This window comes from Chamaea fasciata, unplaced genomic scaffold, assembly GCF_029207755.1.
Source record: "Chamaea fasciata isolate MVZ Bird 193981 ecotype frontalis unplaced genomic scaffold, bChaFas1.0.hap1 SCAF_26, whole genome shotgun sequence".
Lineage (NCBI taxonomy): Eukaryota > Metazoa > Chordata > Aves > Passeriformes > Sylviidae > Chamaea > Chamaea fasciata.
The window spans coordinates 4,401,231-4,425,632 of record NW_027094111.1 but is presented as its reverse complement, the minus strand read 5'-3'; the positions used below and the strand labels follow the sequence as shown (position 1 = coordinate 4,425,632).

Here is a 24,402-nt window from a genome sequence, read left to right as displayed (position 1 = left end):
GGGGTCGGTACCGGGGCTGTCCCTTTGTCCCAGGCTTGGTCCCGGCGCTGCCGGCAGCTCCCGCACCGGGGCCGGGTGGGGGCGGGGCCAGCCCTCAGAGGGGCGTGTCTCCGTTTGGCCCCTCCCACGGTCCCCGCCCCGCCGGCGCCGCGCGGGGCACGCCGGGATCGCCGCGCGCCGATCCCCGCCTCCCATGGTGCCCCGCGCCGGCTGAATGGGGCAGAGCCAAGATGGCGGCGGGCGCGGCCGCGGCGGGCGGCGGGTCCCTGTTCGAGTGCCCGAGCTGGTGAGCGGCGGGGCGGCCCAGGGGCGTGAGGGGCGCGGGGCTGCGCTCCCCGGGGCCGCACAGCGCCGGCCGGGCCCACGGGGTACGGGCCCGGGCGCGGCCCTGCGGGTGCCGCCGTGGACAGCGCCGCGGGGGGCCCCGGGCCCTCCCTGAGGTGCCGAGGGTTTTCCCGAGGGCTCAGGGAGAATCCGTGCTGTGGTAGGAATTAAATATCCTGCTCAGGGGGTTGGGGCCGGTTCGGGAAATCTGTCAGCTTGAAACTAGCCTGAGGTTTTGATTAGGTTGAGTTAAGAAGTGAGAGCTGAGTGAAGTGCTGGAGAAGAAGCATCGGCAGCATGGCTGGGTTGGAGTCGGGGCTGAGCCCGCCTGGGATCCCTGGAAATGTCCTGCGGGAGCTGAGCTTTGATCGGGGCGCCCTTGGTCGTTTGTTCTGAGCGGTTTGATGCCTCCCTGAGGAGATCGTGGCTCTGCTGCCTTCTTTGGGCGCCGGAGCATTGGGATGGGTATTTTAAATACCCCTGGGCGTTTAAAATGGCACAAACACACCGCTGCAGCTGAGAACTGGAGTTTGGTGGTCCTGCCCTGCCTGGCCCTGCAGAGCCCGGGCTGGCCCTGCTCCCTCAGCTGTGTTGTTGTACTCTCAGTGCTTTGTGATAGTGCTCAGTGCATAAATTTAATTTAGACCTGGTTTTTAAGTGCCTGCTTTAGTTGGTAACGCCATTTAACCCTCTCATGGAAGAGAATTTCGCGTGTATTTCAGTTCTTCTTTGTGCTGAACATACACAGCATTAAACATCTCCATGAGGATGGTATTCTGTCAGATGATGACACAACAGACCAGATAAAGCCAAAAATTATTCTGGATATTCAGCTTGAAATTTGAAGTATCATCCTTTTTTTTTCCCCCCCCCTAGTGTTTTTATCCAGCAGTGCTCACAATATTCACTATATTCCGTGGGAAATTGGAATGATTGTGCCTTTGAAAGCTGTAGCTGGAGGAGCTGGGGAAGTGCAGCTTGTGAAACGCTCAGGCTCAGCAGGCTGCATGCTACTGCAGAAGAATTCCTGAAGACATCCCACCTGGAGGAGTGAACTGTAACACCTGTAACTGTGAGGGGCTCCTCAGTCCCTGTTTTTGTCTTTGGCTGCAGCAGGCAGAGTCTGACCCAGAGAATTTCCCCCTGCTTTGGTTCTGCAGCACTGTTTGTTGTGCTGGATGAGAAATGAGCTGGGAGATGATCCAAACCCAGGGGGCATTTCTGGGTGCCAGCTCCTCTTCTGTTCTCATCTTTTTATGATTTTTTTTTCCTAATTATTGCAACCTGAATGTCCTTTTACAGTTCATATTCCAAAATAGTTCTTGGGTGCAGCAAAGTTCCTGTCTGGGCTCTTTCCTTATACATTGTAAGGAAACTTTTTGTTTTCTCTTGGGCTCTGTTGTTTGTTTGCACATTGTGATGGTTTTAGGGACCAAACTGGGTGATTTATGTGTTTGTGCCTGTGGAGTAAAGGAGAGCCTGAGATTGTCATTTACCCATTCCATGAGATCAGAAAAATGTCTTTAGATAACAGCCACACATCTTTGATTAGGACTTTTGCAAACCTTCTGAGCTGGCTTTAGGTAGTAAAAGTGATTTCTCTGAGGTGCAGCACAGATTGTCTGCGGTAAAGATTGGAAGTGACCATCAGATGTTTAATGGACACTGCCTGCCTGTCCTTTTGTCCCGGTGTAATTCTGTTTTGAACTGTGACTCTTTCTTTACTCTCTTTGACACACCACTAGGGAGGATGTCAGGTTTGCCCTGGAATGGACAGACATTAGAAATAGTTCATTTGAAAGCAGCAATTGTTTGTCTTTAACTTCTTTGGCCAAGAGCTGGCTATTCCTGGCAGTGCTTTTACACAGATTTCTGGAGAGTATGAGCTCCAGAGTCCTGCAAATTCCACCCTGTCCTTGAAGTTGGACACAGAGGTGTGTACACTAGTCACAGAGGCAAAGATTTTTAGGAAGTGGCTAAATTTAGGTTCTGAGTCCAAATAATTGACCTAATTTTAAACTAACACAGTAGAATTCTGGCTGTCCTGTCTATGTCCTTAATAGAAGCAACTCAAAATTTCTTGTAGTGACTTACTTCAGTCAGGCTGCTGAGTTTCAGCGGGACATAGATATTGTAACCCTGCTGGCATGTTGAATCTGCACTGTGGAAGAGATCCCGACTTGTAAAACTTCAGTTCTCTTACTTGGCTCTTTCCAGAGTGTTAGTGGCCTTGTCCTTCTTGTCTGAAATGGTTTATCTTTGTTGCAGAGACATGGCCTGGCCTGTGGAGCAGGAGGTAAAGAAAGCAAAGAAACACAATTTTTCTGTTTCTAGGACAGAAGAAAGATTTCTTTGCTTGTAGGTATTTAAAACTTTTAAAAACTCTGCTGAAACCTGGTTTTGTTCAGTGGTATCCCTTGTAAATGTTTAACTGCTGGTCGTTGTAAGCAGTTGATGTCTCCACTAAGGCCAGCAAATCCATGCCTGCAGCTGCTGTGGGAAATCCCAAACATCATCATGTCCAGCTGCTCAGCCACGGAGGGAAGGGACTGATTATCCAGGGCAGGAAAACAGAGGTGCCAGAGGCTGTCAGATGGACCTTCTTCTTACCTTTACTTAAAAAAGGGAATATTTTTTATAACTGAAGGGAAAGAAGAACAAGAAAAATTAGAATGGGAATTAAAGGATGTGATGAAAAGTTATATGGAAATCAAGCTGTCAGAATAAGAATGTCTTCCTGGTAGACATAAACGTTACAGTCCTGTCTTCCTCTGATTTCTGCCAGTAAATTACACTTCCAAGATACGTGTTCTCACTCTGAAAATGTAGGAATGATCTCAGGAAACAATTGCTCCATTGTTTCTCACTACCTAATACTAATTTTCCAATTTAATTCAGTGTCATTTGAATTAATTTTTGATGTCATAAAACCTGAAGTTCTCTCTAATCGAATATTTATGGCCTTGCTCTCAAGAATTAAATTTTTATACGATTTCCAAATTTCACTGTATTCCATGGAGACTTTGTTCCTGAGTAAGTAACCAAGGGAACCAAAACAAGCCAGTAAAACCTAGTTCTGTGTGGAACTGCACTGTAACCAGAAAAGGTGCACAGTGCCTAGGTGAAGTTGGGCAAATGCTTTAATCCAAGTGGAATGCTTTGTTCAGTCGAAGCGGGCACGTTTCTAATCAGAAATCTTCCAGAAAACACACTGTGATTTTTTTCGTTCAGGAAGGGTCTGTAATGGTCCAGTCTGAACCACAAGCTTTTTAAACAGTGTTGCTTACAACTGGAAGTTTAGCAAGAATAAGGCTTCTGAGAGCACCCTGACTCTGTTGTATGTCATCTCCAGATCACTCCTGAAATACATGTTAAAATTAGCAGTTGATATCTGCATTTCTGACTGATGGTGGTTTAAGCAATAGGTTGCTGAACAGTTAAGTGTAGAAAACTGGTTTTTGAGTTCTGTTAGAGTGCCTGGCTGAAGCTGCCTGGAGTTGAAAAGCTCTGGTGTGGTATATCCTCTCATCTTTTCTCTGATCCAGAGAATTCCTTTCATGATCCTGGTAATGCTCATTTAATTAGCTCTGTTAATTCTCTGGAAGGCTCCACGCCCCCCTGGGAGCTTTGGCAACTCAGGAGACATGCAGAGCATCATCCCGTGTCTCATTCAGCTAGTGACCATCACAATCAGTGCATCTGCAGGTGTTATTTTCAGGTCACTTGCAGGATGCTGCCCTGGGGAGGCACTGGGGACTCTGATGCACCATCTGGAAGGGACAGAAGAAACTGCTTGGTTCTCATTTTCAGCTTTGTGCTGGAGCCAGGTTGTGACAGGAGAGTGTTGGCCTTGGGGCAGTGCTAAGGGCTCTGTGTGTTCTGTGGAGAGGACGAGCTGCTGACCTCAAGTAATTCTTCATCCTTCAGAACAGTGTAGGAAAATGAGTTTAGTGGGTATTTTAGCACATTAGTTAGCGGAAAAGGACTTTTTTAACACTGGACATAAGATGGGAAAAAACTACTCTCCTGTAACAGCATAATGCCAGCTTTCTAACAAACTTTCTTCTGGGAGATTTTTGCAAGAGATTTTCTTTCATGTTTTACTCCTTGATCCACGAGGCGAGAGGTCTGATGGGGCAGAGCAGGTGGAGGGTGACTGATACTTCCAAATCCAGGCATTACTTGTGATCTTTGGTGACTCTGGAGCTAATTAGTTTTGAATATAAAACTGAAAAACCTTTCTACTTTTTCCATTAAAAGGCATTTCTAGTATCTAACTTGGGCAGCCTGAACTGCAACAATCACTGAAAATGTTCTGAAGGAGTTTTTTACCACAAATTACTTCTGTGAATTTGTTTTCATGGTATCATAATCGGTATTTACAGCCTTCCTGTGTTCAGTGCTTTGCAGGAATAGGTAGACAGGGGAAATTCTGCCTACAAAGGATTCTCAGTCCAAAAGAAGACAGAGAATAGGTAGATTTTTCAAGGATTTTAATTCAAAGCTGAAGGCACTGCCTTGTAATACTGCTGAGCAAAGTTGAGGGTAAAGGCAGAGTAAAAATAAGAGCAAGGGTGAAACTAAAAGTACAGGAGGGAATGAAAAAACAAAGCTGGTATATAGCAAAATATGACCATCCAACAGCATTCAGCTGTGCTGGAGTTCTTGGGGGATCTCCTGTGACCTGACATTGCAGGGAGGAAAACAAGTTTTCCAGTGCTCAGAGGCAGAAAGAGGGAATACTGAGAAGTGGACAGGAATCCATGGAAGGAACCTGTGTTTGAGTGAAAACTGAGCACTGAGCTCTGCAGGGAGCACAGGAGGGGACAGCAGTGCTCAGGTGTAGCCTGGCTCTGAGTTACTCAAGCAGTACCTCAGTTGAGGAGCTTCCCTGGCTGTGCCGGAGGGACTTCAGCTCATCCCACAGACTGTCCCACCTTTGGGGGCATTTCTGCTTGGTGGTGTGTCCCCCACTTCACCTTCATCCCATTTCAGCGGTGAAGTCGCCACTTCAGCAGATTGTGCTGGAGTTCAGCATCCTCTGCTTTTGCTGCTGCTGTTTATTCATCTGAAACAGTAAAAGTCAGTATTAACCATATTCTTGTTAGGGTGGTACATCCACAGTCCTTGAGAAGGGCCTGACAAGAAAACTTGTGAGAGTCCCAAGTGGTCAGTTCAGAGAGGGCCAGAGAGATCTGGGCAGGCTGGTGTAATGGATTGGGAACAAGAAAGGAAAATGCTTGGGAGAGAAATGAAGTAGAAATAACAGGAGATTGTGTTCTCACATGAAATTATTGAGGGGAGCTGACCTTGCAACACAGAAGAAACCAGTAAATGTAAGGCATACCCCAGAAACATGAAAATCTGTATTTAACCCCTTCAAACAACTTCAGCTACCAGAGACCTTTGTTTCTTCTCCAGCCACCCTGAGAACATCCCTGCCCATTGTCCTGTTCCCTGGGCTGGTCCATGCACTGAGCAGAATGGGAACATGATCTCTGCAGAGTTCCTCAGCAGGGCAGCAGTGCAGCCAGGAACTGGGTCACTGCTGCTGCCTGGAAAGCTGCTCCAGCCTTAAGGACAAGCAGCAGAGATGTTATCTGTCAGGAATTACCAGAGATGCAGATTCTGAGATATCTGAGCAGAAAAAGATCCTTTGCTGCCAAGAGCTGAAGGATCCTGTGTGGTGCAGGGCAAGGTGTTGGTACCACAGCAGTGTCCTGGCTTGGAGCACTGTGAATGCCCAAAATGTTTCTGCTGCACCCCAGGAGTTCACCCCTGTGCTGGCCTTGTCTTGCTGTGACCTGCTGAGGTGGGAATAACGCTGCTGACAGGTGAATGTGCTCCGGATGGGGTGAGCAGGAGCAGCAGGGCTGGGGGAGCTGGTGCTGCTGGTGTGGAGTGTGGTGGTTCCTCTAGGAGTGCAGTGTGTTACCTGCCTTGGCAGGGAATATGATCACAGGTGAGTGTGGGGGAACACTGGCTACTGGCCAGCACTTTTATAACATTACAGGTGTGTGCAGAGCCCCTCTCAGGTTTTTGCCATCACCAACCTGTTTTGAGGGTGACGTGAGGAAACAGCTCTTCAGCAAACAGTCCCAGCCTGTCCCCATCTCTGGTTGTTGGTCTCTTCCTGCCTCATACCATGTGCCCTGTTTATTGTGTAAATCACATGGTTGATTGTGTAAATCAGATGGTTTTCACCTGCAGAGGTAAAGCTTGAGATGCTTCATGTCCTGGTACCTTCACTCTTACCATTAAAAAATCTTGGTTTATGTGTTATCAGAAGGAATCTGCAGGGAGGAAAAGAGAATTATGGGATTTTCATATTTTCCTCAAAATACTTCTGCTTACATTTGTGTAAGTTTGGTCTGTAGCTCGAGCAGCTCTAATACTAATAAAATTTTTATAAAATGTTTTGATATTATATTTTTCCTTTATTTTGCAGGGCGGGGAAACCACCACCTGGCTTACACCTGGATGTAGTCAAAGGAGACAAACTCATTGAGGTATGGAAGTGGGGTTTGATGGATTTGCTGTATCATGTACATAGGCACCAGCAGAAGAACATTCCCTGTCATTTTTCGCACTTACTCATAACTATTTCCTTTCTCTTTTGTATTCATTATCTTAAAATCAGTTTGTTTTGTTCTGAAACAATGAATGAAGAGACTTTTCCCTGGCCTGTGCAAAGCAGCCTCGTGCCATGCAGGGCTCCATCAGTTAAACCTCTTCCCCTTGTACTGCTTGTTTGAGAAACCTGTCTGGTCAGTTTATTTTTTTCTTTTGCATTACAGTCAGATTAACCAGGCATCCTGTGTTTTGCAAGAGTGCTGCTCTGTCCTGCTGTATGAAATACAGTTTGATTTGATTTTTTTTTCCTCCCACATTCAGGATCTGGGAGCAGTGTTGTGATCAGCACAGATACAGGGAGTTATTTTTATTACAGCACCACCTCATTCTCTATTTCATATTTTGTCTTACATCACACTGAAAGTAATAAATAAAGAAAAGTCTCCTTACCATTGTTGACAGAGAGATCCCAAACCAGTGGATGTATTTCAGCTGTGGAGAGACTCCTAACTTGAAGCTGACTGAAACAGAAATGTTTCTGGGTGTAGTGGTCGAACACCAGGCACCCACAAAAGTCATTCACTTATCCTCTTCTGCTACAGTTGGGCAGAGGAGAGGGGAAAAAATTAATCAAGGGCTCCTGAGTTTAGGATTGGGACAAAAATGCTCTAAGGGCAAAACAGGTTCAAATTTATTATTAACAGAGTCAGAGGAGGATAACAAGAAGTAAAATAAGCCTTTAAAACACCTTTTTCCCCCCCTAGCCCCTCCCTCTTTCCCACTAACAGTGCAGGGAGAGGAGTCTTTTCTCTGCTGTGCCATGGGGTCCCTCCCACAGGCAAAGTCTTCCCAAAACTGCTGTGGCATGGATCACTTGTGCATGGGGTGCAGTCTTTTAAGGATAGGCTGCTCTAGTTTGGAAGCAAGGGCCCTCTGTATCTCTGGAAGGAGGGGCCCTCTCTTTATTTGGGTTTCCCACTGGATCACAGCTCTCTCTGGCATGAGCACTTTTCCCAGGGGCTGTGAGTGGGTCTCTGCATCCCCCATGGATTACTGGGGGACAGTTTGTTTTACCACAGTCCCCACCAGGGCCTGCAGAGGAACCTCAGCTCTGGCACCTGGAGCACCTCTTCCCTTCTTCTCCTCTGACCTTGGTGCTGCCACGTTGTTTCCCTCTCATGTTCTCACCTCCTCCTCTTCCCTTTCTAGAAGAAAAAACTGCTGCTCGTAGGTACCATTGCCAACAAGTTCCACTAATTTAAAGATTCTTGCAGGATCCCGTAGCACCGAGGCAAACAGCTCTTGGGTGTGGCCCTTGTGTTTCCCTGTTCTGTGCAGGTGGCAGAGAGTTTTTCAGTTTTGTCTTTTCTGGTAGCCAGCAGTAACCAAAGGAATTGTTAAGTCCTAAATCAAGCACTTGATACTAACCGAGCCATCAGTGTCCCAGCCTCGTGCAGAGGCCTGAGGGTCACCCTGTGATTGCTGGGTCTGCAAAGTGCAACAGCAAAACAAGCCATGCAGTGTTTAAGCTCAGTGTGTGAAGGAACACACTGGGTTATAGCTCAGAGGCACAGAACATTTGGAAATGTTATCTTGAATTAAAGGAAATAAAATTATCTTCTCCGTTGATGATTTGTTGCAGTACTTCCATGATTTTGTGTCTTTGCAAAATCTCTTGGAAGGTGCTGCCCAGTCAGGGCAGCATTGTTTTCTTGTTTGTGTGTAAGAGGTGCAAATGAAAACTTAAAGGATGTTTCTGGTTTCAGTTGTGGGCAAGAATTAGAAATGGTTTGATCAGTTTTTGGGGTAACTGCTTGTGGAGCTGATCAGTGTTTGTGGAGGAATAAATCAGTTTCCACTTGGTATCAGATATGTGTTTATATAGGACTTACTTGCAAATTTACAATAAGGGAAATTTAATACTCATCTTTTTTTACAGTGTGGAATCATAGAATTCACTAGTGCAAAGGTGTTGAGTGCTGTCATTGCTGCCTTGTCAAGTGAGATGTGGACTCAGACTTTTTTTTTTTTTGGTGGTTCAAATCTAAGTATTTGCACTTTGGGGTTTTCTGCCAGCCTGTGTATCACTGGGGATTGATGGAGTCATCATTCTATCTAGCTGGGTCTTTTTCACAGAATTGCTTGTAATTTAATAATCTTGTAGTGCTGGTTGAAACTGGCCAGAGGTTTAGAAGTTACTTGGTTTAGTAGTGGGTGTCAGAGCTGATAAGTATACACACCTTGATCACCTAAATCCTCTTTTTTTAAGATGGCAGGCCAAACCATGTTAGTCAGTAGATTTCACTAACCAGTCACTGTCATGACTTGGTGCTTAAATTGTGTACCTTGAGTTGGTGGGGAATAAGACATTTAACAGAGTATTACCTAAGGGACCAGTCAATTGTAAAATTGTCATGATGTATACAAGTGTGGAGTCAGGTTGTTCAGTTAATTCTTCTAAACATGCAGAATTAAATGCTTTTTACTGAATACCAGATGATGAGAACTTGCAGCGTGGGGGCTGACAGATATTCAGTAGAATGCTGGAAAATCCAACCTGGAAAATACAGAGCATTTGTATGGGGGAATAAATCAGAAAAAAAAAAAAAAAGCAGTGGGGAAGTGACATGTGACTGTAGCAGTGCTAAAACCGCAGTTGGTAGGTAGGTGAATAGATGTGATTTGCAAGGTGATCTGCAGTAGAAGCTGAAGTCCATGATGGGGTTTTTGTCCTCACAGACAAGGCAGGGGAGTACAAATACTGCAGTTTGTTCCAGTCTCTCTCCTTATGTTCTGTATGACTTGGCGGTGCCCAGAGTGAGTGACTCACTCATCTCCTGTGGCTCCGTGTCTGTACAGAAGTGTAATTTTCATGTTCTGTGTTGCACTGGAGATCACCAAGCACAGGTTCCTACCTTAGACAAAGCCTGAGGTCATCCATCAAGGAATGTGGTAAAATCTGTGGGAGCAGATGTCAGAGAAAATCTCCTGTGTGAGGTAGTCCAATGCTTTGAAGAGTGACTGTCCAGTGTTGGCTGGTAACAGGGGAATAACTGGGACTCTCCCATATTCAGCTGTTCTGGTTTTATAAAGAGCAGACTTGAGTTTATGTATTTAATAGTGCCAGACTAAACTGAAATATTAATGAGCTGTTGATGCTTTGTTTTGAATTTGCTCTATTTATTCATGTTCTTGAATTTTTTTCAGGAAGATCCAAAAGATTCTAGGAGTCTAATATGCTTCTCTGTTTGATATTCTACCTCAGAAACTCATCATTGATGAGAAGAAATACTATCTCTTTGGGAGAAATCCTGATCTGTGTGATTTTACCATTGACCACCAGTCTTGCTCTCGGGTCCATGCTGCCTTGGTCTATCACAAACATCTCAAGAGGGTTTTCCTCATAGATCTGAACAGCAGTAAGTAGTGTGGCATTTAACCAGACAGAAGAGCTGTACTTCGGTGCTTAAACATTCTGAATCTTAGACACTTCTTCCTTTTCCATTGTTGTCTGCACTGTGGGCAAATGGATATAATTTGAGTTTGCCTCGTAGGGAAAGACAAGGGTTAGGGCAAAGGAGTGTTTGCTCCACTCAGCCTGCAGCTGCCTCACTGGGTGTTTCAAACATTTCTAACTTGTAAGAGGCCAGAGGAGAGGAGAAAAGTGACTTGGCCTTCCCATCACAATTTTAGTGAAGCCGTGTCTTCTGAGGGTGATTTCCCAAGGTCTAAAACCTCTCAGGTGGTTTTTTTGCACTGTCCAGACATAGTACATTGGGACCTGCAGGGATACAACAAGTAAAAAGTGTTTGTAATTTATATCCAGTTATTTTTTGAGGACTTCTGGTATGAGTTGTCTCAGTTTGTGAGATGGTGGGTCTACGCAGCTGATTCTTTCAGCAGTGTCTCAGTGCCTTGTACCTCGGAACAACTGTTACAGTTTCTGAGATTCTCAAACCTGAACTGGAATACCCTGATCCCAAGCTGAGCAGACTATGTTGCACTTTGCTGTCCTCAGCACATGGCACATTCTTGGGCCACATCCGTTTGGAAGCTCACAAGCCCCAGCAGATCCCCATCGACTCCACGGTGTCCTTCGGGGCCTCCACCCGCGCCTACACCCTGCGCGAGAAGCCGCAGACGCTGCCCTCGGCCGTCAAAGGGGACGAGAAGATGGGTGGTGAGGATGAGGAGCTCAAGGGTTTGCTGGGGCTGCCAGAGGAGGAGACAGAGCTGGACGTGAGTATGATGGCACCTCGCTGCCTTGATGGCATTTCCAGCAAGGACATTCCCCGCTCCTTTGCTTAGTCATGGCTCATTTAGGTTGGAAAAGACCTTGAGGATCATCAGGTCCATAAATGTAACACTGCCAAAGTGTTAGGACCCACCCCTGAAGATGAGGTTAACTCAGGTTCTAGTTAATAGATCCCCTGGGGCAGGTTGGAGTGAAATAATGCTGAATAACCAATATTTCATTTATTTATTTATTTATTTATTTATTTATTTATTTATTTATATTGTCACCGTAGGACACCAAACGAACGACACGCACACAGTCTAGTCGTCAGGGCAAAAAAGAGGGAAGTTAATTTTTTTATTTAGGTTTATATAGATTTTGGACGATGACTATGGGTTGGAGGATGAGGTTGCTACCTCTCCAACCACACTGGTGAAACTAGAAGTCTATTAATTGTTCCTCGTCAAGAGAGGAATGATAGACAGGAAGGACAGTTTACATTCCATCACTTTTGTTTACATGAAATCTGTGAGGAACGCCACTACAAAAATGCAAACATCAGAAGGCTGAAAAAGATCAGGGCGACAATATATGTATTTATATCTATATATAGGGTTTATTTTAGAACTCTTAGGTTGCAGTGGAAAGGAGGTAGGTAGCCATTTTGGTTATAATTATCTATAATAATATAGAAAAATAAAAGTATAAAAATAACACTTAAGAAAACATATAACAAAAAGAAAGAAAAGATATGAGTACAAAGATCTCACCACCCCTGGGTCCAGCAACAAGACTTGATGTCCATGGGTTGAAGTGGTGGTTGCAGTCTTGATCCATGAGGGTGAGAGAAGCCCTCAAACCACAGAGTTTAATGGCTTTAGGTGGAGCACCCAGGTACCTCCCCTGGGCAGGGGAAGTTTTACACTGTCTGTTGCCATTGCCAGATACCTGTGAATGTTTCCCTGTTCCCTGATTAGCTGGGGAAGAGGGAGAAGCAGTGTCTGTGGCATTCACAGGCTGTAGGTGTGGGAAAGGACCTCTCAGAATCATCAACCAGCTCAAGCAGGGCCACCTGGAGTAGGGTTCCCAGGACTGTGCTCCATTCGAAATCTCTCTGCAGAGACCCCACAGCCTCTCAGGGCAGCTCACTGCAGCCCTGAACCTCTGCTTGAAACTAAACAATGCCCTGTGGTCTTCTGATGTGCACGGTCAGGATTAAATCAGACTTCATACACTAGTTGCTTAAACTCTTTTCATTTCTAAATCTGCTGTTAGAACCTGACAGAGTTTAACACAGCCCACAACAAAAGGATCTCCACACTGACCATTGAGGAAGGGAACCTGGACATCCAGAGGCCAAAGCGGAAACGGAAGAACTCCCGAGTGACATTCAGTGATGACGATGAGATCATCAACCCGGGTAAGGAGTTTGCTTTGATCCTCAGCCGATTCCCTTCAGGACCTCCTTCCAGTATGCTCATAGGGATTCCTCATGGCTGCATGTGGATAAAGAGAAAATAAATTTGGCAGTCAGTATTTGGGATCTGCTGTTTCACAGAAGCTGCCGCCACGTTTCACTGAAACTCTTTCTGTTTCTTCTGTTCTACCTGTAAAGTAACTGCAAGCTCTGAGCAGGTTGGGGATATCAAACTCAGCCTCATTGTTCTGTCAGATATTGGAGAAGTGTCATGGGTCCAAAAGGAGGAACGTGGTTTACATTTTTTGCCCTATTTAGAATCTCAGTGGGAACAGAACTTGCTGGCTTTTCACCTGTCCTTTACTGCTTTCTTTACCTGTTGCCTCTGAGATGTCTTGACCTCAGAGGGTTTTTGCTACTTTTCTCCACATCTGAATCAAGTCATCCCTAATCCGCATTCAAACCGATGCATTTGAAGATGGATCCAATTCAAAATTAGTCGTTTTTTCTCTCTTAGATGTGTTAATTCTGTATTAATGGCATTCTTACCAATCATACTTTATTCTGATAATGTTCCTGTTAATAAGAACAGCTAATTAATGAGCAGGTATTTTGAAATACAGTGTGGAGGTGCTTCCTTTGGCACCCAGAGTGACCATTGTGGTTTAGAATGTGATGCAGTTCAATGCTCAGAACATCCTGATGCAAACACCCGTCATTTTCATCACAGAAAAGATAATTTTTCCAGACTTTCGGAGACTGACTGCTTCTGACTCCTGCTTCAAGGCTCCCCAAGACTTCAGGGACCAGCTGCTGTGCCTTTAGCACGTGCAGTGCCTTGTCAGCAGCACCTTTCAGCCCAAACTCCAGCCTGTCTGGTATCAAACCACTCATCCAGCTGCTCCCATTCTCCATTTGAGGGAAAGCCAGGATGCCTGATGAGCCACCTGGAGACAAAGCCACTGGATGTCCCTCCCTTTATTTGGCCACTCTTGTGCTTATGGGGAGCTGCTGGCTTTGGGAGGAGAAGCTCTGTTCCAGTTTTTCATACGGATTCCTTGACCCCACAGGTTGTTTTTCCCATGTGCTCACTGAAAGCATCACTTGTTTTGCTCACTGAAAGCATCTCTGTTGTGTCTTTGCAGAGGACGTGGACCCGTCTGTGGGGCGGTTCCGGAACATGGTACAGACAGCAGTGGTCCCTGTTAAGGTACGGGGTGACTCCTCACTTTCTCGTTAGCTTAACTCACTTCATGATTTATGAATTGCACCTTAGAAACAGAGTGCGCTCCCACGTGGAAACACTCCCACATGGAAAGTGTTTCACTGTTAAGCAGAAGGCAGCTTTTGTCTCCTTCCTGCATTGTGCACCTCTGAGAGTTTATTGTTGTGCTTTTCAAGGGAACCCAGAGGAAACCTTGTAGGACAAAGACAGATGGTCTCTTAGCAGGTTGTATGTGGCAGATTTAGGTGCCTTTTGAGGAAAATGGTCTTGGCACGCAGTTTAAATTGATTGATGGTCTTGAGAGAACTGGTCTTGGCACCCAGTTTAAATAGGTAGATTGATGCTGTTGTACACCACAACTACACAAGACTCTGACTTCAGAAGGCTGAAAATTACTTTTCTTTTTGGGATGTGTCTCCTTTTTATACTATTCTACACAGACCAATTCTATTGGTGAAACAAAGACAAACCTCTTAATCAGGTTGGTCAGACCAGAAGAAGAAATCCCTCCTAGGGAAAAAATGTAAACAAAGTTACAGTTACAGGAACATGTCTCTTGTTTACAGAAAACCAAAACATCTCAGGCTGGAAACCAGGGCTACAGGTTGATGATCTTGAGGGAAATGGCCTCGGCACCCAGTTTAAATACTAGGTTGATGGTCTTGGGGGAAATGGTCTTGGCAGCCAGTTTAAATGGGTGGAAGGTTCCATGCATGGTGAATAATCCTTTAACCCCTCGTGCCCGCAGAAGAAGCGCCTGGAGAACGCGGGCTCGCTGCCCACGGACGAGTCGGCGTCGCGGCGCATGCAGAGCTTCCCCTACAGCGGAGGGTTGTACGGGGGGCTGCCCCCCACCCACAACGAGGCGGGCTCGCAGCCCCACAGCGTCCACGGCACCGCGCTCATCGGGGGGCTGCCCATGCCCTACCCCAACCTCGCCCCCGACGTGGACTTGACTCCAGTTGTGCCCTCCACAGTGAACATGAACCCGGCTCCAAACCCCGCTGTCTTCAACCCTGAAGCTGTGAATGAACCCAAGAAGAAGAAATACGCCAAGGAGGCCTGGCCGGGCAAGAAGCCGACCCCGTCCCTGCTGATCTGAGCTGAGGGGAGGGTTGGAGTTACCAACTCCAGAAACTTTTCATGTGCGGTATCGTCTTTTTAAAATTTCAGTGTCCTAACAGATGTAATACCAAGGTTGGAGGAGTGAAATATCCTTTAAAGATCTGTCTTCAAATGTTTTTATATGTCTGTTAAAAAAAAAAAAATACAGCTCCCATCTCCTTTTGAACCAAAACCCCTACAGCCTTTTCTTAGCCGCCACTGTCCCAGAGGTCTTTATGCTGAGTTTGGATCCACAGGTCGAAGGGGCAGTCACACCATTTAATTATCACTTATGGCATGACCCTGCAGGTCCGTGTATTTCAGTGCTGAGCTCGCTGTGGTGACACTGTTCCTGCTGGACATGCTCACAGCAGGGCAGCTCTGTCAAGAGGAAATGTTTGTGGGGCCAAGCCTTGCAGAATCCCATCGGAAGGATTTGTAAAATTTGCAGAGTATAGGTCAGCTTTTATTTTTTATATTTCCAAAACCCCACCAATGTGGGGCATTCTCCTTTTTTATTGTTATTATTATTATTTTTAGTTTGGCTGCAGCTTGTTTTCGTTTCCACATAAAACACTAGATCATCCCATGAGTCATGAGTTGAGATGGAAAAGCAACAGGTGGGTTCCTGAGCTTTGTTGGGGGCTGTGGGATGGACACAGGGTGCAAATGCTCAGAGCATCCAACAGGATCAGGCACTGTCTGCACTGTGCCATGGTGAACTCCCCTGGATAACTCAGGGTGAAGTTAACACAGTGGAGTTTCTTTCAGACTTGGTGATCCCTCTAACTGAAATAGTTTCATTTTTATTTGCAAATGGAACTTTGAAGTTTAGAGTATATGAAATTCAACAAGACAAAAAGCTGGGAGGAGTGGCGTGTTCCCCACACACAAATATTTTGGCTGCTGCGAACTGCAGGTGAGAATTAAGTGCTGCTGAGAGCCAGAATAGGAATTCTCAGTGGACTTGGGTTGTTGCTCAAGCCCTTTAGTTCCTCGGGTTTAGATTTGAGAATGATTGACATACTCAGACATATTGTGGCTGTACTTTACACAAGGTAAGGCCAAGAGCTCTATTATTCTTAAGTTTACTCTGGATTTTTGTTCACACTCTAATGCAGTTCAGCTACAAGTCACATTCCGTTGCCGTTTGGGGATCCAGGAGATGTGCACCAAAATGAGAGCGCGTGCCTGGCTGTTCACTGTGTGTAGGACTGCAGCTGCTTGGGGAAGTAGTGCCAGGTTGCTGGGGCAGTGAGTGTGTTCAGTGAGCTGGGGATGCTGGATCAGGGCTGTGCTCAGTGAGCTGGGGATGCTGGATTCATCAAACCCGTTTCAGACAGATGCCCCAAAGTCTGTGTGAGTTTTGCTCCACAGTGATTGCTTCTATCATGTCCTTGAGGTGCCCGCAGGCAGCTGCCCAGCTCACAAGAGCCATGGCTTTAGAGGCTGCTCTGTTCCCTCCCCACCCCATCACATCCAGCTCAGACTATTCCTTGTGTCGATTCAGCACCTGCTCCATGATCCAGCTGTGCTGCTCTGTCCTTAAGTGGCCATTGATGATTCAGCAGGGCATTTGTTCTGCTTTCCAGTGCTCCCACAATGACTCAAAATCTTCCTCTCTTTAGTCTGGCCTGTAGGATTTTCATTTCCCAGCTAGTTGCTTTCTGAAGGCAACTCTGTAGGGTAAGACTAGTCAGGACAAACAAAAGTTGAGCAGGTTTCCTTATTTTTCTTTTTTTGGGGTTTTTTTTGTTTGTTTGTTTGTTTCATTTTGGGGGGAAGAGGGTTGGGTTTGGGGTTTTTTGCGGTTTTTTTGCAAGTGGCTCTTTGCAAGATATTTCTTGACAAGGGAAACTTCACTGCTCGTTGTTTTTTAAAGCTCTTCTCCTCCCAGACTCCGAACCAGCTCTTATTATTTCAGAGCTTAGGGGCCACAGCTGGCCAGGAGGGGACAGGAACATCGAGGGGCTTTGTACAGACATTTGTACACTTGTGTAATATGTAATAGGCCTTTTCACACTTCTGTTGAGCTTTTTACCTGTAACCTTTACTATGTTGTAAATTAAATGCAGATTTTGCCAGGTTGGAGAGTGTCGTGTGTTCGTTCCACTCTGCACTGGTGCAGCTGAGGCTGCCCATCGTGCTGTGGCTGATGGGAGGATCCTGCCGTGGCAAAGTGCCCTTCTCCCTGCAGCCCTTGTCCTTGGGCTGCCTCAGGCTGCAGCTCCTAAAGCTGCCTCAGCTGCTTTGCTTGTCACCTGCTCTGCTGCCTCGTGCTGCAGTTTGCTACACAAGTGACTCTTAGTTAAGAGTGGATTTTGAACAGTGCTTGCTTTTGTTTTCCAAGTGGAGTTTCATCTGGTTCTGGCATAATCCTCTTGCGAGTTGCACTCCAGAGCCCAGCTCTGCTGCTCTCATTGCTCAGCCTGCTCCTCTGACAGAGCGAGGCCTCGGGCAGGCTGAGGGCACCATCCCTGTCACTGCACCTGCAGCCTGCCCTGGCCTCTCTGGGGACAGCTGCAGTGACAAACAGCAAACTGGGTACAGGTAACCACAGGGCCTGCAGTGTAGGCTTGAGAGGAACTCCCCAGCTTTGCTGAATTCAGTAATATTTAGGGCATACATAAGTTTTTTCCCAGGGCAGCGGGCAGCCCAGGAGCTGATGTGAGGAACCCCACAGACACTGAGGTACCAACACATCAGTCCTGGAAGCAGGGCTTGGTGGGGTGGAGATGAGATGAGATCTCCCTGGGGCCCTTCAGGAGAGCAGGAATAGCTTCCAGTGCAGAACAGGTGAGTGGCCAGGTGAAGCGTGTACTGATGCAATTCAGCTGCGCTGAGGCAGAGCTGCCCACAGCCCCGCAGCCCCTGCCCACATCCAGAGGTGCTTCAGAACGAACCTGGTCTCAAAGCAGCCCGGTTGGGACCTGCCAGCTCAGTCCTGCTGCTGCAAACAGCATTTCAAGACAGGCAACACCAGCAACAACCGCCTGTCTCCCCCTCTGAGATCTGTGTTTGCTCCAGGGGGCTCTGGTGACACAGAGCCGGACAGGCGGGGGCTGCAGCCCAGGAAGGAGAGGAGTGTTCAGAGAGGAGTGAGGTGTGGACACTGAGGCACCAACACAGCAGACCCTGCGCCAGCCTCAACTGTGTGTCGGAGCACCCACACATCGTTCCAAGACAAGCACCAACCCCAGCAAAAACAGCAGAACTTCCCCCACATCAGACCCCCAGGAGAGCCCAGAGCCAACTTAACACTGAGCACCCATCCTGCACCCCTCCAGCCCTACCTGGAGTCCAGTACCAGCACTGGTTCCCTCCAGGGGCTCAGAGCAGCTGCCAAGCCCAGCTGAGGGAGGGAACTCAGTGGAGGCAAGTGAAGAGAGCACAGAAGAGTGAAAACAGCTATTTATGCTCAACAACAGAGGGGCAAATAATCATTCAGTACTTCAGCACTGAAACACCAAAGCTTGCTGAAGTCCAGATGCTGCCACCCCACCTTGCTTTGCTCATAAGCCACAGGCTGCAGTGGAACAAAACCACCACAAAAAACCTTCCTGAGTCACCAGCTGTGCAGACTTAGGTGTGCCAACACAAGGAATGCTGGCAAAATGCTTCTGGAACATGTGGCAGCTCCCTACCCTCACCCCTGCCAGTCCATTGTCCACAGGGAGGCCTGGTCTTCATCTGAGTGGTGAGGCTGTCCCAGCAGAGGGGAGACGCTCCTTGTGGCAGTCACTTTGGCACAAAAAGGCTCTCAAAAGCATTGCTCTTCACGCGTCAAGTTGTCTAGAAAATTTCAAATCAGCACCACAGGGCTTTTAGTAAATATTGATGATTTTGTCCTGGCTTCCAAGCAAGCTCTCAATGGCAAAATCACTAATTCACATGCACTGTAGTGTGATCTCAAGCCCTCCTCCTTTTCTCTTGCTCTTGGCCATCACAGCACTCACTGAGGACTGAGAAATCCTAAGAACATGCCGAAAACCAAAAGCCAAACGCAGGTGGCAGCAGAGGCAGAGCTGTTGGTTTTCACACACTCATCATACTTTATAAAATCCACTTCCCTGATGGCACACAGGTGATCCACACGGCATTCCTGCTTGCACAGCTCCAGGTCATATCTGGCAGAGTTAAACTCATAGTACAGCTGCAAGTAGTGTGGGTCGCTGGAGATCCTCTCCAGCGCTGTCTGCATGGAGCTTGCAGAGCCATCAGGGACCTGGAAGGCTTCTGTCAGCCTGTACTCTTCCTCCCACACTGGGAACTCTTCCTCCCCTCGCGAGGCCATCATGTTGGCACGAGTAAGGTTCAAGTAGTAAGTCACCATATCCTGAGGGAGAGAAAAACAGAATTGGGGAGACATCAGGACAAGATTGGCTCTGGAGTGAGACACTGGGCTGGGCTCAGCCCCCAGTGCAACCCCCTCACCCCAAGGGTCCAGCTGCCCTTGAGGGGGATTCCCACCGAGATGGGCACCTGGGGACACTCAGGTGAGACCCTCCAGAACCCACCCCAAACACAGCCTGTTTCCTAAGGGGTGGCTTTGCTCTGCTGGACTTTGACCTTCAAACCTCAGAAGCTTTGAGCCTGGCCTGCTTCAGACACCAGTCAGTTACTATCAACGCTGTCCAGCGGCAGCAGCAAGGGCTGCAGGAGTGTTACCGACTGAGCAAAGTTATCTTTTCAACTGTGAACAAACTGAAGAATCAAGTTTTTCACAGCTTCTGCTCTCGGTCTCTTGCCCTTTTTCTCTCTGTTTCACAGGTTCCCCAGCCTTGCACAGTGTATTTTAGCACTCACTTCTATGCCATAAACATGTAAACAGAGCAACTATAGAGAGCTTCATCCACTACAAAGGAGGGCACAGGCACCCGTCCTCCACCTCTTGGCAAACACGAGACAGAAAACAGGGAAACAGAAGCTGCCCCTACAATTCACCTCAATTCAGATCCACTCCAAATGCATCATTTTAGCAAGTAGAGGGACACAAATAATTTTTCAGATGGTTTTGGAGGGGGTCTGACATGTCTGTTATTCAAAGAGTAGTCCTGTGGTCCATATTATCTGGGGAGCAAAGCAAGTGGCAAAGGAAGCTCGTTAAGGACATGAAGAACAACACAAAAACTGTCTGACCCTGCCCAGGGGAACTCATCCCAGCAGGATGCACTGGCTGCCAGGGCCATGCCTCGACTCACTGACACTGACGGAATCTTTGTGCCAGACACAAGGCTGAAATATCCTGGGTCAGAGTGCTCTCCCACACAGCCATTCAGCTTCTGTGGACTAAAAAATCCTGAAAAGCCTGTTCTCACTACAAGGGGGAATTAAAGTTGTTCCAGAGCTGCAGTGTGGTGCACACAGGGACCCCTACCAAGACCTGAAGGGTGTCCTGATCATAGTCGATCACCCGAATCGCAGGGTTGTTGGCTCCATTGCTCACTCCAGGTAACGTTGTTTTCCAGGGAGTCACTCCAGGGGCCAGGAACATGACATTGATGGGAGTTCCTTCGGAGAAAAGTAAAGCAAACTGTGGCTGGAGACCACGGCTTGTCCCACACCCTGTCCCCATCACAGTGAGCACCCAGACTGGGCTGCCAGCAGGACCTTTGTCACCAGCTCCCTGTACCACCACACACACAAAGATTAACACGTGGAACAACACTGGGGACTGAGCACAGGGCTGCTGCAGCCAGGAATGGGCTCTCCAATGCTGGCAAAGTGTCCCTGGGTGACTTCATGATGCTTGGATCCCCTGTCCTGTTTATTCTGGATATTAAGTTCTGCACCTTTAAGACTGGTTCCAAGAGCAAAGAGGGAGAGAAGAAGTGCACAGTTTGCTTTCAGAAACCGCACCTGCTCCCCCATGTTCCTTCTCACAGACTGCGTTGTCTGCAGCACTGACAGCAGGAGAGAGCTCTCCTTTGGTTTTCAGTTAGGGTTTTTTTAGCTAGCTGAGACAGAGAAGTCGCCCAGACTGTGGCTTTTCTTTTTCTTGGAACTGTTCAAACCTGCTCTCAGCAAAGGGGTTCGCCCAGAGCACCCCATCCACAGAGAGAGTCAGCACTGGTCCCTCAGCAATGCCCAAACCCCTCAAGATGCAACAGGCAAGAAGCTGCCAGGCATTGAGGGGAAACAACAATATTTGAGGGTGAATGGGAAGGAGGGCAGGAGTTACAGGGGGTAGAGATGAGAACCACTGCTGCCTGAAGCATTTCAGAAGCTTTTGCTGGCTTCTTAGCTGCTTTCAGCCAACAGCCACACAAAAACCCCCCATGGCCAGTGATTCTGAGAGCTGTCAGAGCTTGGGTGAGCAGAACAGGTACCTGTGTCACTGTAGAACATGCGGAAGCTGTCTGTGTGATGGTGCCCAAAAAACTGGGCAGCAATCACCCTGTGGTGCCTCCGCACAATCCCCAGGTACCGCTGGTTAAAGCCGCTCCGGAACCAGGGCTTGCCCCGTTTCTTCTCAAAGAAGCCAGGAGGGACATGCCCCACAATGTAGACCTACAAAAGCAAGAGCTGCCCTGAGCACAGAGCCCACTGCACCCTGGAGCAGAGCAGGAAGAGCTTCTGGGCTGGTGGGAGGTCCAGGTTGTTTATTCAGTCTTTTTAATACCCTTTCATCTGCTCTAGAGGCGTTGGTCAGTGTTTCTTCCAGCCACTGGAACTGCCCCGCAGGATCCTCCTCAGCAGCTGTCTCATCATTCTGGTCATAGTACAGGTTGGTGTTGAGGACAACCATCCGCCCCCTTGTCCCTGGGCCAGGCAGCTTCTCGCTGTAGAAACCTCCTTAAAAATACAACCAAGAGACAAAGAGCTGGAGGGCTGCTCACACTGGTGGTTGTGATCCCAGATCCCTTTGTTTCCACCTCTCCCTGTTCTCCTTAGCAACAGCCACAGCAGGGTCACCGCCTGGAACAGCGCTCCGATCGCTCCAGGATTTGGAGTGACCCTTCCCTGTGTGTCCATCACTCTCACGCCTCTCCTGGTGAAGGGAGACCTCAGTGGCTGCAATGGGCAGCACCAGGAGCTGGGGGGCTCTGGAGAGCCCCAGCACTGCCTGCACCAGCTGCTACCTTTAAAGATATTTTTCCTCCCTCTGCAGGTCACCAGTCTGCCTTCTTTCCGGTAACTTCACAATGGTAGGAGAGACTAAGGTATAAAACAATTTCTCTTCTTGCAAGCAGAACTCCAAGTCAGAAATCAGCATTAAACTGGACCCTACCTCTGAATGAATCCTCTATGAATACTGTTGCTCTGAGCACAGAAGCAAAGACAATTGTTCATGGTATTCTCCTACCCCTCCTCCTATCCTCAGCATGCTCTAAAGGTGAGCCAGTGGTGCCAGACCTGCTCTGAAGAGAGGAAGGGAGGCATCACTCAGCCAGGGCCGCCACAGTTGCGCTGTTTGGTTGTAGATCCTGTGCTCCTTCCCAGGAAACTGATTCTTGGGGTGGAAGTCATGGTTGCCCATCGCTGCGTAGACCTTAGTACCTGGAGACAGAGCAAAGGAGGCTGAGGGGAGGTCAGGGCTGCAGAGCTCCTCCCCGAGGCACTCCCAGCCTTGGGAAGAGAGCTTTGCCAAGGCCAGTCACCCTCTGCTCCCGGGGCCATCCACGGCTCTGACCCGCCCTAGGGACAAGCCACACACAGCCAAGTGACAGAGCTGTCACCAGCAGAAACACTCCTTGCTCCCTGCTGACACAGGGTATGTCTGAGGGTATCCTGCAGCCTTTTCTGCCTTAATCACTAATGACAGAAACCTTTATTTCCCACTCTCCTCAGTGAGCTAACCTGAAACATGAGTGTGCACCAACCCTGTATGGCACAGCAGAATTGAGGCCACCAAACAAGTCCCAGTGGCCACAGCCCTCCTGTGCCTTTCCCTGTCCCAGTTCTGTCATTTCTCCAGCCTGGGTAACCCTTCCCATGAGTCTCCATGCCCCACTCCCCTTCCCCTCAAATCCTACCTGGAAATGTCTCTTTTATCAGAGCAGTCAAGTTTGCTATTATTTGTAGAACCTTTTCTTCCCCGAGCTGCTCATTGGGGACGTGGGGAGTGTCATCTCTAGAAAAACAGAAGCAGCACAGTCACTGTCTGGGACTAACAGGGCCTGTGCTTACAGCAATGAGCAAGGCAGAGAAAATTGCCAACTCCTCTCTGTCTCTCCTAGAAGAGAAAGTTTAAGCTTTTGGGTGCAGAAGTCAGTGCTATGTTGACTGGCCAAGACACTGAGTGAGTTTCAAGAAATTACTCATAGGCAAAATGAGCTCCACTCCAAACTTGCCAGAGTCAAGGAGTGTTCAGACAACATTCTTAGGCATCCCACAGGGTAGGATTGTTGTGCAGGGCCAGGAGCTGAAATCCATGATCCTTGTGGGTCCCTTCCAGCTCAGGATATTCTGTGATTCCAGCATTCACTTTCCCTTAAAACGCCTAAGTGCACAAGGGTGTGAAAAGCAGGCCCCCTCTGCTTCGGGGCGTGTCACAGGCACTAAAGCTGCCTGGAAACATTGCAAGGATCAGCAGTTCGCCATCTGAGCGCATCTCTCCTCCCACTGCGCTGACCGGCAGCGCCGGGTGCATGGACACACAGCCCTCAGCTCCTTCCCCCGGGCATTCCAGGTGCCCGGAGTCACTGTGGAATCACACACGGCTGGACAGGATGCGCAAAGGACGGACAGTGAGTCGTGATCCTTTTGTCACCTCACTGCCACGAGCTTCTTCCAGTGCCGAGCGCCCTCGCCGGGGCTGCGCTTTCCTCCAGAGCCGCTTTGCATTGCGAGGCACATTGTCCCCTCTCCTTTTCAAAGCGGGGCCCGCGGGAAGAGCCCAGCCACACCAGGAGCTCCGAAAGGGCTCCGCTGCCCTCCTCCCGCCCAGCCCAGGTGTCCCCGCAGGCGGGCGCGGCCCCTCACCCGGTCCAGAGCACGAAGTCCGGCGTGGCCAGGCGGTCCCGCGCGGCCCGGGCGGCCGAGCCCAGCAGGCTCCAGGGCGAGTCGCACAGGTAGCTGCCCCACGGCCCGGCGGGCCCGCTCCGACCGCCGCCCGAGGGGCACGGCCGGCCCGCTGCCGCCGCCGCCTCGTACCCGGGGTCCCAGTGCAAGTCCGTGAGGTGCCAGAACCGCCCGGAGCCGCCGCTCGCACCGGGCAGAGCCACGGCCAGTAGGCACAGCAAGAGCGGCGCCACGAACCGGCCCATGGGCTGCAAGGCGGACGGCGCTGCCCGCTCCCACCTGTGCCTGCTCCTACCTGTGCCGGCCCTCACCTGTGCCCGCTCCCACCTGTGCTCGGCCCTCACCTGCGCCCGCTCCCACCTGTGCCGGCCCTCACCTGTGCCTGCTCCCACCTGTGCCTGCTCCCACCTGTGCCGGCCCTCACCTGCGCCCGCTCCCACCTGTGCCGGCCCTCACCTCTGCCTGCCCTCACCTCTGCCCGCTCCCACCTGTGCTCGGCCCCCACCTGTGCTCGGCCCTCACCTGTGCCCCGCCCTCCCCGTCCGTGCCCCGCCCATT

At 48.8% G+C, this 24,402-nt stretch overlaps 2 protein-coding genes and 1 non-coding gene across 3 annotated transcripts; 2 read left to right on the top strand and 1 right to left on the bottom strand.

Annotated features, from left to right (window-relative positions):
- Positions 1 to 190: 190 nt before the first annotated feature.
- On the top strand, positions 191 to 16,968 carry PPP1R8 (protein phosphatase 1 regulatory subunit 8). The gene is made up of 7 exons (XM_066204657.1): positions 191 to 286; positions 6,773 to 6,833; positions 10,163 to 10,316; positions 10,916 to 11,136; positions 12,410 to 12,554; positions 13,697 to 13,761; positions 14,525 to 16,968. The coding sequence occupies exons 1-7, from the start codon at positions 231 to 233 to the stop codon at positions 14,876 to 14,878; spliced, it is 1,056 nt and encodes a 351-aa protein (XP_066060754.1). The 5' UTR covers positions 191 to 230; the 3' UTR covers positions 14,879 to 16,968.
- Positions 8,309 to 8,473, top strand: LOC136301605 (small Cajal body-specific RNA 1). Its single transcript, XR_010723910.1, has one exon. It is a non-coding gene; the product is annotated as a small Cajal body-specific RNA 1 (non-coding RNA).
- Positions 16,960 to 24,222, bottom strand: SMPDL3B (sphingomyelin phosphodiesterase acid like 3B). Its single transcript, XM_066204658.1, has 7 exons — positions 23,806 to 24,222; positions 22,857 to 22,954; positions 22,237 to 22,380; positions 21,503 to 21,675; positions 21,210 to 21,390; positions 20,258 to 20,391; positions 16,960 to 19,216 (listed from the first exon to the last, which is right to left on the bottom strand). Exons 1-7 carry the CDS (start codon positions 24,087 to 24,089, stop codon positions 18,833 to 18,835), a joined length of 1,398 nt encoding a protein of 465 aa, XP_066060755.1. The 5' UTR covers positions 24,090 to 24,222; the 3' UTR covers positions 16,960 to 18,832.
- Between the last annotated feature and the right edge of the window lie 180 nt (positions 24,223 to 24,402).

Excerpts from the sequence above, each read along its gene's own strand:
- SMPDL3B (XM_066204658.1), bottom strand. The coding sequence starts at position 24,089 with ATGGGCCGGTTCGTGGCGCCGCTCTTGCTGTGCCTACTGGCCGTGGCT. Across the intron at positions 22,955-23,805 it reads GACTTCGTGCTCTGGACCGG|AGATGACACTCCCCACGTCC; the intron begins GTGAGGGGCCGC and ends CTGTTTTTCTAG. Across the intron at positions 19,217-20,257 it reads AGGACACCCTTCAGGTCTTG|GATATGGTGACTTACTACTT; the intron begins GTAGGGGTCCCT and ends TCTCTCCCTCAG.
- PPP1R8 (XM_066204657.1), top strand. The coding sequence starts at position 231 with ATGGCGGCGGGCGCGGCCGCGGCGGGCGGCGGGTCCCTGTTCGAGTGC. Across the intron at positions 6,834-10,162 it reads AAGGAGACAAACTCATTGAG|AAACTCATCATTGATGAGAA; the intron begins GTATGGAAGTGG and ends ATTCTACCTCAG. Across the intron at positions 10,317-10,915 it reads CCTCATAGATCTGAACAGCA|CACATGGCACATTCTTGGGC; the intron begins GTAAGTAGTGTG and ends TGCTGTCCTCAG.